A 12,547-nucleotide genomic window follows, 5' to 3' on the forward strand; every position below is an offset into this window, starting at 1 on the left:
TTTTTTTTTGAGACAGAGTCTCACTCTGTTGCCCTGGCTAGAGTGAGTGCTGTGGCGTCAGCCTAGCTCACAGCAACCTCAAACTTCTGGTCTCAGGTGATCCTCCTACCTCAGCTTCCTGGGTAGGTGAGACTACAGGCATGCGCCACCATACCTGGCTAATTTTTTCTATTTTTAATTGTTTGGCCAATTTCTTTCTATTTTTAGTAGAGACAGGGTCTCACTCTTTCTCAGGCTTGTCTCGATCTCCTGAGCTCAAGCAATCCTCCCGCCTTGGCCTCCCAGAGTGCTAGAATTACAGGTGTGAGCCACCGCGCCTGGCCCCGGCTGTAATTTTTAAAACTAAGTAAAAATAGATTTATCTGTACTTTAAAAGTGTCTAAGACGTGTTTTATTGGACAACATTCTAGTTGTGTGACAGTATGTGTAATAGAATCCTCTTCATGTGAATAAAAGAGAATATATACATATGCTTACCTAGACATAGAAAAATGTATAAATATATATTTATGAAACAGATAACAGTTATCCATGACAAATAGGATGGCAGGGATGGGAATGGGCAATAAGGAGGAGCCTTGAAGAAAGTAGATTTTCTTTTTTCCTTTTTATTATTTTATTAACTGGTTTTATCATCATCATCATAATTTACTTGGAAATATTACAGCATATTGAGAACACTTGTATTGTTACAGCTTTTCATGCAGATTGAAGCTCTCTTTCCACAAAAATTTGGATCATGGACTGACTATGCAAAAAGATACTGTAATGCACATATCAGGTAGGACAAACTATTTTCCATAAACTTGTATCCTCACATAGTTACTGTGAACATTAAGCTTTATAAGTCATTCTTTGTTCCAGTGTTTAACAAACTCGTGGTAACTGTGGAATAATTTCTTCAAGTATAAGCTCGTGTGGATAGCGTATATGTAAAATAAATAAAAGACATAGGTAATGGCAAAGTTTTTCTTTATTTTTATTTTTTCCCTTCCACTTTTTATTTTTGAAATTATTTAACTTATTTTTATTGACTAGATATACATGCATGTTATACAAAAGCGAAAAGTAAGTGTTTCTTTTACTCTTGTCTCCCAGCCAACCATTTCCCTTCCCAAGTAACCAGTGTTACGGTTTCTTAGGTATCCTTCTGGAGATACTCTGTGCATGAACAAACATGTATGATCACACATATGTAATATTTCATTTTATTTCTACATATATAGTAGCATAATGTGTACGTTGTTCTGCGGTTTGCTTTCTTCATCTAAAATGTACTAGCGATCTTTCTATATCAGTTACTGACAGAGCTTTGACATTCATTTGAAATGCTGCATGTATTCCATTGTTTGGAGTTTATTTATGCAGTTACTGCATTGACAAATGGATATTTTTTTGTAGTATATAGCTATTACATACAATGCTGCAGTAAATATCCTTGTACATATTAAGAGGTAGTATATTACAGTTGTTAAAAACATGGAAATTTAGAGCTAGATCACCTGTGTTTTATTTTCACATCTGCTACTTACAGATGTTTCATTTTAGAAAAGTAACTTTACCTCCCCATACCTCAGTTACTTCAGCTCTAAAAACAGAGAATAGTTATGCCTGCCTCAGAGAGTTACTATGAGACTTACATTAGCTAATATTTATAAAGAGCTTGAACAGTGACTGTATATCGTGAACACTCAATAATTGTTAGCTATTTTAATATTTCATGTCATATACGTGGGAAAAATTCTAAGATAAATTTGTAGCAGTGAAATTGCTGGTTCTAAAGTCATGTGCATTTTGATATTATTAAATTTTTCCAAATCATGTTCTACAAAAGTTATAGCAATTTGTATTTCCACCAGCTATGTATGGGTGTCTCTTTTCCCACACCTTGCCAACGTGGTAAAATATAAATTATTTTGTTCTTACCAATCTGAGCTGATAACAGCTTTAATACACATTTGTCCATTATATTAGTAAATGCAATTGAGGACTTTTTCATACATATATGAGTCATTGTACTTTTTTTCTGTCAGTTGTCTACTTTTGCTCTTTGCCCTTTTGTCTTCTAAATGTATTGGCTTTTTTTTTTCTTGATATGTTGGAAATCTTCATATATCATAGAAATCGTCTCTTTGTATGTGATATAAGTCTCTCATGTTTTTTCCCCAGTGTGCATGGTTTGGGTTTTTTTTTCCCCCTTTCTATAATTTTTTCAAATAACCCCACGTGCTCATGCTCATGGTCTTTTGATGCTTGTTAAAGGGCTCCAGAGTACAGAGGTAGAAAGAATCCTCCCAAATTATTTGTATGAAGCCAGTCTAACATCGATACCAAAATCAGACAAGATTAACACAAAAAAGAAAACAAGACTATTTCTCCTTATAACTATAAATGCAGAAATCCTCGATATTAATAGATTAGTAGAACCCAGAAGCTCATTAAAAAACCTAATACTGACTATAAGCAAATGGATTCACATCAGTAATTCAAGCATAGTTTAATATTAAGAAATGTATTAACATAATTAGCCATGTTAATAATATTAAGGAAAAACTTCAGTTTTTCCATATATGCTGGGAAGTCATTAGATAAAATTCACCATCTATCCTTGATTACAGTTTTTAATAAGTTTAGGATGTGTATGTACATATTTATATATATGTATGTGTCGTTCAAGCCCAAAACCACTCATGAAACACTAAAGTCTCCTGAAACACTCATGAAACACTAAAATTTAGGCAAGGGATGTTCACTGTTACCACAGTTTACCTTTACTCTGGAGATACTGATCAGTTCCCTTACCCAAAAGAAAAATAAAAGGTAAAATTTGGAAAGAAAAAGGTGAAATCATCATTATTTGCAGCTGATATTATTTATTTGGAAGATTGACAAAATAAACTGAAAAATGTTCATAACAAAAGAGAATTCATTAAGGTGTTCTAGTACAAGGTTACTATTAAAAAATCAGATGTCTTTTTTTACACAAATAATAAATAGTTCTAAAATATAATGAAGAAAAAAATATTATTTACAATAACAAAGTGTAACAACAAAAAATATACTACTGAAGAATAAACTTAGAAATCTGTAAGATCTATGCATGAAAAACTCAAGAGGACTAAAGGACATAATAAAAAAAGTCTTATGCTCTTATTTGTTGAGAAGACTTAGTATTGTAAAGATTTCACTTTTTTCTGAATTTATCAGTAGTCATAATATATCCAGGAAAAGTTAAGAGGATTTTTCTCTTAGCTCCAGAAAACTGATTCTAAATGTTATTTGAAAAAATAAACAAGAATTGTCAAGAAAATTATGAAAAACTAGAGTATTAAGGGAAGAGAAGGGGATTCTTTGCCCTATTCTTGCACACAAAAAATACACTAAGTGAGTCAAGTGTTAAACATTATTAAATAAAACCCCAAATGAAACAAAGGGGAATTCTTTTATAACTTTGTTGTAGGAAATTAATAAAAAATAGACATATTTGACTACGTAAGAACTTAAAAGATATCTCCTTTTTAGAAAATACCACATCAAGAGTCAAAAGCAAAATTTCTAACTAAAGAAAAATTATTCTTGTGTTATAAATTAAAGAGAAGGCTATTTTCAACAACTGAGAAAAGTGTGCAAAAAATATATACAAACCATTGACAGAAAAGGAAATACATATAGGTTTTAACTACATAAATCTAACTTATAAAAGAAATTCAAATTGAAACTACAATAAGATACCATTTTTTACCTACTATAGTTATAAAAATTAGAAAATTTGACAAAACATTATATCAATGAGCATATGCGGAAACAGGAACTCTCTTACATTTTGGTGGGAATGTAATGGCTGTACCATCTATTGAAAGCAATTTTACTATATCTACTGAAGTTTTAAAAGCCCATCCACTTAACTGAGCAATTAACATCTGAGAAGTTTATCCTATACTTGTTCATGTATGCTATTACATATAATTATTCATGTATGTTCTTATTTATGTATGTTAGTCACACATGTATATTATATACACAAAACCATATTGGTATACATATACAAATGCACATATGTGCATAATTAATATTGCTTGGTTAGTAAATAATAAATGATTGAAAACAAACATGTCATTAGGCAACCGATTATGTAAATTATGGTACATCCATACAATGGAATACTATGCAGTCTTTGACAAGAAGGATGTAGCTCTACATGTAGCTCTACAAAGAATTTCTAAGATATATTGTCAAAAGAAAAGGAATTTTGCAGAAAATTGTGTTATCTTTTGTATTATTTTAAAAGGTATTTATATACATACTCAAACACACATACACATACAGATTTTTCTCTGGATATTCCAGAAGTGTCAACATGGTAGCCTCTGATAGCCACTGACCTAACTTACAGCCTCTGAAACTTCTTTGTAGAAGCCACAGGGTACTGTGGAGTCCATTTGGCACGCTGTTCGGTCAACTATTCAGCTCAGTGTGAGTACCCTGTAGGCTGGAGATTTATAATGAAACCACCTTTCAGCGGCATGCGATCAGCAGCAGTCCCCAACCTTTTTGGCACCAGGCACCGAGTTCATGGAAGACAATTTTTCCACAGGGTGCAGGGGGGGGACATCTGCATACTGGTCCCTAACAGACCGGTACTGGTCCGTGGCCCAGGGGTTGGGGACTGCAGCATTAGAGAACTTAATCTGCATTATGTTCTCCGTTGGAGTATGAGTTACTAGCTAGCAGCTCCTTGAGGGTAGAACATTTCCCTTTTCCAGTGTTATATTCCCAGTGTCTAGCACAGCACCTGGCGCATGATATTCAGTGTTCATTGAATCATTGAATACTAGATCTATCTGTTTTTTCTTACTATGTAACTCTTGGCACGAATAACATCATTCATCTGCTAAATTCACAGATGTTACCAAGCTGATGGGGTTACTCAGACATAACTTCAAACTGCTCCTAAAGATTGACGTAGTGTTAAAACATAAATAGCACTATCACCTTGGAGAAAGATTTCTTATAATTTAAAAATTTACCACATTTAGAAAATACCACATCTAAAGTAAAAAGTTACACAGGGCTGAACTAAGTAAGTGATGTGGATAATCTTTTCCAGCTCAACGTCTGGTTTTCTTCATGTTGACTTTAAATCATGAACAAAACAGGGATTCTTATAATGAATGAACTACTACAAGGAATTCTTAAATAACTGACAGCATATCATTTATTTTTCTACTTTTATGTTAAAAAAATGGAAATCATTTGGCTAAATTCTCTCAAGAATTTTAAGTTAATATAATTTTGTGGTGTATCACAAGGTAACTAAGGGCTTAATTAATATACAAAACTAAAATAAGTTTTGATGAAACTATAAATCCATTTGAATGCTGATTTGGCCAAACTCATTAATTTTTACCAAGTGATTTTTTTTTAGCAATGCATGGAAATGAAAGTTACAGTGATGTTTTACTACAATACCCCAAATTAATTTCCCCCCTTCTACTCAGAAATCAACAGTAGCATCTGTTTTGACCACTGTTAGTTGCCAACCTTCTGCCTTCCGGTTCAGATAAAATCCTGATTTAGTTTAGGGGTGTGTGTGTGTGTGTGTGTGTGTGTGTGTGTGAGTGAGTGAGTTGGGGGAAGTTGACTTTGTAACCCATTTCACTGGTGAATTCTGGTCATTCTAAGCCGCGTGATATTTTTCTGACAACTGTTACTTGTCTAGGGTTGGTCACGTCCCAAGCGTTTAAAGAGAATGGCTTTATATCAGGGTTGAAGGACAAGATGCTTGCTCTTAAGCTGAATGTGAAAAAAAAACATGTTATCCAATTTGCTGCTAGTAGCTGTCTTCTGACTATGTGGGGTATCAGAATTAGATGAAGCCAGTTCTTTGATGACACAGGGAAGAGGTGCAAAGAACTGGAAATCAACTAATCCACGAGGCTTCCTGGACTCTGAATACCTATTGTGTATTGTAGTATATTTCTTTTTTATTAAGCAATCTTGATTCAGTGTTTCAGTTCCTTATAGTCAAAATTGTGTTTCTTGATACATCATTCCTAAATTCATTTTGTTCCTCTCACAAATCTGTTTCACATGATGCTGGATATTGTTGGGAAGCCCTTAATCACAATTCTTTCTTTCTTTATTTATTTATATTTTTAGAGATAAGGCTTTGCTCTGTCACCCAGGCTTGAATACAGTAATGCGATCATAGCTCACTACAACGTTGAACTCCTGGGCTCAAGCAATCCTCTCACCTCAGCCTCCCAAGAACCTGGGACTATAGGTGCACATCACCACACCCAGCTAATTTTTAATTTATTTGTAGAGACGGGGCTCTCGCTCTTGTTGCCCAGGCTGGTCTTGAACTCCTGGCCTCAAGTAATCTTTCTGCTTCAACCTCCCAACGTGCTGGGATTACAGGTCTGAGCTATCACACCTGGCCTTAATCACAATTCTTATAGACTATAAATGCCAAAAGTTTGCCTATGTAAAGCAAACAGATTTATTTTATTTACCTTTTGGAGACTGAAAAAATCTAAGTGGTCAATATGCAGTTCTTTTTTTATTTTCTGATTAGGACTTGTCTTATTTTAATGTAAGTGTGTAGCTGTCCCTTTCTTACTTAATGCAAAGTTTGTTTCAAAGAAAGGTCCACCTTTGTGAAATACTTTATGATTGTAGAGATTATGTTCTCTATTTTCTGTTTTCCAGAGAAAGCCATTTCAGGCTTTTCAAAAGGCATTTTTTTTCAGGTTCCATTTCAAAAGTTTTATGTTATTTCTTTACTTCTTTACCTTGAAAGCACTGTGATTCCATAGACTCTGATTCATATTAAGGCACTTCCTGGCATTTTAAGTTAGTCTGTGGAATGCTATATTTTTTTCCATAATGTTTTGATTCTGTGAAGGTGTCATTTTCACACTATAATTTTGCAGAATGCAAATTATGGTTAGTTATTCAGTTCTAGACCCATATTTTATATTTGAAATGTCATGACTGTATTCAAAATAAAGTTAAGTAAAGCTTCAGCAAAAATATAACTTTGCCTTTATAAGTTTATTAAATAACTAATTTAATGGCAAACAGAATTGTACTAATGTAAATGTGTTTCAGAGATGAGAAGTCAGGGTATAGGTAACCATCTACCTGGTTTGATTTGAGAAGAACAATAGAAGTATTACTCAACTTGAACATTTTTTATTCAAAATTACTTACATCATTTACTTTACTGAGTTATATTTAGAGGAAGCTATAAATACAATTTGGAGGAGGCAGCCCATTCATTTGTCAACCATGAGCACATTGAATGATCAATTGTTAGAGCCAGAAAAGACTTTAAAAGATTACCTAGTCCCCTCTGTCATTTTATAAGGTTAAATGGCTTGTCCTGTATCTGACTTTCTTTTACCATTTTTGGTAAAAATGATATTACATTTAAGTAATAAAGACTTAGGGAATGGCAAATTAATGAATATTATTTTACATAGAAAAGGAGGACACATAGATAACCCAGCTGTGTTAGTCTGTTTTGTGTTGCTATACAGGAGTACCTGAGGCTGGGTAATTTATAAAGACAATAGCTTTCTTTGGCTCACAGTCCTGCAGGCTGTACAAGAAGCATGCTGCCAACATCTGCTTTTAGCAAGAACCTCAGGAAGCTTCCACTGATGGTGGAAGGCAAAGGAGGAACAGGCATGACACATGGCTAGAGAGGGAGCAAAAGAGAGGAAGGGTGCCATACTCTTAAACAACCAGTTCTCCTATGAACTAATAGAGGGAGATCTCACCCATTACCAGGAGGATGGCACCAAGCCCATCACGAGGGATCTACCCTCATGACCCAAACACCATCCCCCAGACCCTACTTCCAACAATGGCAATCAAATTTGACATGAGATTTGGAGGGGACAAATATCCAAACCATATCACCAACCAAGCCATTAGCAGCTACCTTCAAAAAATATGCTGTGAGAAGACGTATTTGTCCTCCCTAATGTTAGGCTTAAAGGTTAAGAACATTCTAGAATATCTTAATAGTAATTTATAAAATTTTCTAAACTTTCTTTGTCATTGATACTTTGTGCCAGTTCTACCTCTTAGGAGAATTAGTTGTCTAAATTTTCATGAGGAGGAAAATGCTGGGAGATAATACACATTAAAGGTGTTTAAACATTCCCAAAGAGTATTAATTAATGGGTCATTGTCAGCTTCAAGAAGCATTTCTTGTGGAATTGCACTGTATTTTGTCTTCACTGTTGCATTTAATGTTCTCCCCCATGCCTACATAGAGGTCATGTCTATTCCATTTGCAAATGGGTAAAATCTGAGAAAAACAGTTACTATACTGGATGGCAGAGATAAGTTTAAAAATAATTAGATAAAAATTGATAGTATATATTCTCCATTTATACATAGAAAGTCAGCTTGTGTGGGAGAGATTTGAGAAACCCTCAGGTATTATTAGTAGTTTAGTAAAAAAAGACTTCTGGTTTTGAATAACCATAGGCTAAATTGGAGTAAAGGATGGTTCTACTCCACTCATTGATTAGATTAAATGTAGACTATGGTTTGAGTTTGAATCAATCCATTTATTCCAAAAATATTTTGGGGTGCCTATTATATGTTGTGCATGTGCTAACCATTAGATATACATTAAGGAATAAGACCCACATGGTCCAGCCTTCACTGGGTTTTCAACTCAAACAGTAACCAGGTAGTTACAGTTGTGATGAGTGTCATGAAAGGTAAGTAAAGAATGCCCCAGCAGAGTGAGGCAGAGCGAACTAATCAAGTCACAGAGGCCAGAAGAGGTATCCTATGAGTAAGTGATGTTCATTTGCATTCCAGGAAGAGAAAATTTTATGTGCTAAGTGCTGAGCAAGAGAGAGTGTTATGCCTTTGAGTAATTAAAACAAGTCTGGTTTGCCGAATATTCTAGAGCTAAGGCAAGAAAGTCTTAAGACAATGATGGAATTCAGTACAGGTCATATTATACACAGTCTTGTTCTTCATCATAATGGCAGTCAAAAGGCATTGTAGCATGTTTTTTTACTTATCAGTATTATGGGGTTTTTTTATTGCAGTAAAATATACATAAGAAAACTTACCATTTAACATTTTTATGTGTACAGTTCAGTGACTTTCAGTATATTCTCCTTGTTGTGCAACCATCACCCCTTTTCACCACTAGAACTTTTTCATTATCCCAAACTGAAACTCTGTACCCGTTAAACAATACTCCCCATTTTTCCCTCCCCTAGCCCCTACAATATAAGGTTTTTAAAGCATAAGGCATTCCTGCTTAGATTTATAATTTTTGTTTATTTTTATGACACTGTTTTCACGTGTTTCAAAATTCTAAAAAATTCTATCAAAGAGTGTATACACCAAAAAATCCTTTTCACCTAAGTTTCCTTCCCTACACGCAACTATATATAGTTCTTAATATCTTTCCTCAGAGACTATGTACATATTCAGTCAAATTCATATGTTTTACTAAGATGGTGATATAAGCATAAACATTGTTTTGTACTTTCCTCTTTTGTCCTCTTTTTGTGTACATAAATAACTCCTTTTTTATGGTTCCATGGCATTATATTATTGGGAATATAGCATAGTTTCCAAGGTGGCAGGAAGTTGAGGGAGTTTGCAATTTACAACTTATATTTTCACTGTGAAATGGGAAGAACAATTGTATATTAAGAGAAATGGAAAGGTAGAGGGTTAAAAGTTTGACGAAAGTTGACATGGTTTGAAATTTTGCCAAACGGGAATGAGATAACGAAATTAGTGTGGTAGGATTGTTAGCAGCACTGAGCAACCATTTGAGATCAGCAACTCTAGATTTGTAGCAGAACCATTCTCTAAGGTATTATTTACCCAGCCACACCCAACAGCCAGGAAAAAGGCCTGAAAAAGGCTTAAGGTTAGAGCCATTCAAGATTGGATTTTTCCACCAGTTTATGATGCAGGGGCTGTGGGACAAGGGAATTTAGTCTGTATTAATAAGAACAAAGCTAATGTATGAACTCAGAAATCAAAAGGGCTGAGGAAGGATGTGAAGACAGGAAGGCTATGATGGATATGGAGAAAATAGAGCAGTCAGTTGACTGAAATATACTGATGAGATAGCAAAGACAAAGTGGGTGTAAATGAACAATCAGCCTGGAAGGATGTGGTAAGTAGAGAGTGGAATGTCTGAATTTACTAGGTAGACCTGTTTTTAGGACTGGATTTTAGCAATAGGAATGCTTGGAGTAGATTTTAGAAGGTCATTGGAGACAAGCAGTGTAAGGAACTGAGAGGGAACTAAAAGTTGTATTTTAAGAAGCATTTTAACAAATGAAAACATATCCGGGAAAAGGTGACCAGACTAATGAGAGGAATCTCATATTCAGCTCTACAAATGCCTAATATTATTGATTGCCTACTATATTTAAGACATTATTTCAGAGCTGTGTAAGATGAGTAAGACATAGTGCTTGATCTTATGAAGCCTGTAGGAATTCGAAAAAGAGAAGCCCTCGGGGGAACAAGTTTTTAAATATTTAAGGATCTGTCATGTCTTAAAGGAATTAGACTTTTGTCTTTGTGGGCTCAGAGAACAAAACTAGTATCAAGGAGTGGAACTTAATGGAGATAGATTTTAGCTTAGTATGAGTAAGAACTTTTAAAATATACATACTTATATATGTATCACTATAACAATAAAAATGGAAAGGGAAAATACCATAATCCTACTATACCAACAAATTGTTTTCATTTTTTCTTTATTTCTATTCTTGTCCATATATCTGATAGTTTTTACATAGTTTTAATCTAGCTCACATGTAACACTGTCAACTGCTCATTTTTACTTATCAATAAATACCAATAAATGCTTTAACATTGTCTTTACAAGTTGTTCTATTTCCTTTATTTCCTTACTAATTAACGGTATAATAGCTTATTGCTTTTGGAAAAGTGATTCATACTTATTTTAACAAACCACAAAGAGAAAACATTTAAAAAATACGTAAAAGGCAGTTGAAATCTCTCTGTCCAGAGATAACCATTACTGCTGTGTTTTGGTAAGTTTCCCTCTAGATAGCTTCTCTGCTTAAGTACATAAGGATGGATGGATGGATAAGTAATTTTATATAAACAGGGCCATATTGTACATACTTTTTTATAATATGATTTTTTCATTTAATACTATTTTTAGGACATTTTTCTATACCAATAACTAAAATATATAACTTTTATTGGCTACATTATATACTTTATGTATAAGATACTATACCATGTGTTTTAGATGCATTATCTTTTTTTTTTTTTCTTTTTTTGAGACAGAGTCTTACTCTGTTGCTCCAGCTAGAGTGCAGTGGCATGATCATAACTCATTGCAACCTCAAACTCCTGGGCTCAAGCGATCCTCCTGCCTCAGCCTCCCAAGTAGGTGGGACTATAGGCACATGCCACCATGCCTGGCTAATTTTTTCTATTTTTAGTAGAGATGAGGTCTCACTCTTGCAGAGGCTGGTCTCGAACTTCTGACCTCAAGTGATCTTTCCCCCTCGGCCTCCCAGAGTGCTGGATTACAGGCGTGAGCCACTGCACCTAGTTTAGATGTATTATCTTTAATTCTTTCAATAATCCTACAAGGTAGATGATAGTGTGTCCATTTTATAGATGAGAAAACTGAGGGTGGAAAGGTTAAGTAACTTGTCAAGTTACATAACTAAAAACTGAAAAGAATAAGAATTTAAACATCCTTCGTGACCACTTTTCTTCTATTCTCTTTCTAATATTTGAATAATTTGGTAATTCAATGTACATTTTTATATTATTGGCTAAATAAATAAATAAATGGACCAACTAAATTAACAGTGTTCTCTAATAAATCAAGTAGTTTTTCCTTTCTTGGTCAACTTTTGTTTACCTTATAATTAATTATTTTCTTGTTTCCCATCTATTTGGTTTTCTATATAGCTGTTTTCTATATTGCCGTGTTTCTTTACTGAAAGATTCCAATAGATCTGTCAACTTCCAACAGATCTTACAAGCACAAAAAATAATCCTTTTTTCTTTTTGCTAGGGCCTCCTTCCCACAGTCTTCTGTTATGCTCCAATCAAGACTGGTTTTCTATAGGCCTGGTACAAAGCTGTCATCCTAAATTTTTTTGTGCCATTCCTCTCTCATGGATCCCTACATTCCTGGATTCCATGACTTTTGTTTCTTAGTTTATTCCCTGGTATTTTAAATATTTTATTATGTAGAAAATTCAATATATACAAAAGTAGATACTATAGTATAATGAACCCCCATGTACTCATCACCCAGTTTCAATAGTTCTCAACTCATGGCCAATTTTGTTTTAGCTCTATTCCCATCTATCTCCCCTTCCCTGTGTTATTTTGAAGGAAATCCTAGATATTGTATTTTATCCATAAAATATTTCAACATATGTCTCTAAAGAGTAAGGAAGAATTCTTCTTAAAAATAATAAATTATAATAGCATTATCATATCTTAAAAATTAAAATTAATAATCCCTTAATGTGATAAA

The 12,547-nt window shown here is 34.0% G+C and overlaps 1 protein-coding gene across 1 annotated transcript in view; it reads left to right on the forward strand.

Annotated features, from left to right (window-relative positions):
* ZRANB3 (zinc finger, RAN-binding domain containing 3) overlaps nucleotides 1–12,547 on the forward strand; it is a 265,135-nt gene that overhangs the window by 138,004 nt on the left and 114,584 nt on the right. Inside the window, exon 5 of the mRNA XM_012650504.1 lies at nucleotides 696–781. Within this exon, the coding sequence (XP_012505958.1) occupies nucleotides 696–781 (86 nt within the window). The remainder of the gene's footprint in view (nucleotides 1–695; nucleotides 782–12,547) is intronic.

The sequence above is a fragment of the Propithecus coquereli genome, unplaced genomic scaffold (genome assembly GCF_000956105.1).
Source record: "Propithecus coquereli isolate 6110/MARCELLA unplaced genomic scaffold, Pcoq_1.0 Scaffold33, whole genome shotgun sequence".
Lineage (NCBI taxonomy): Eukaryota > Metazoa > Chordata > Mammalia > Primates > Indriidae > Propithecus > Propithecus coquereli.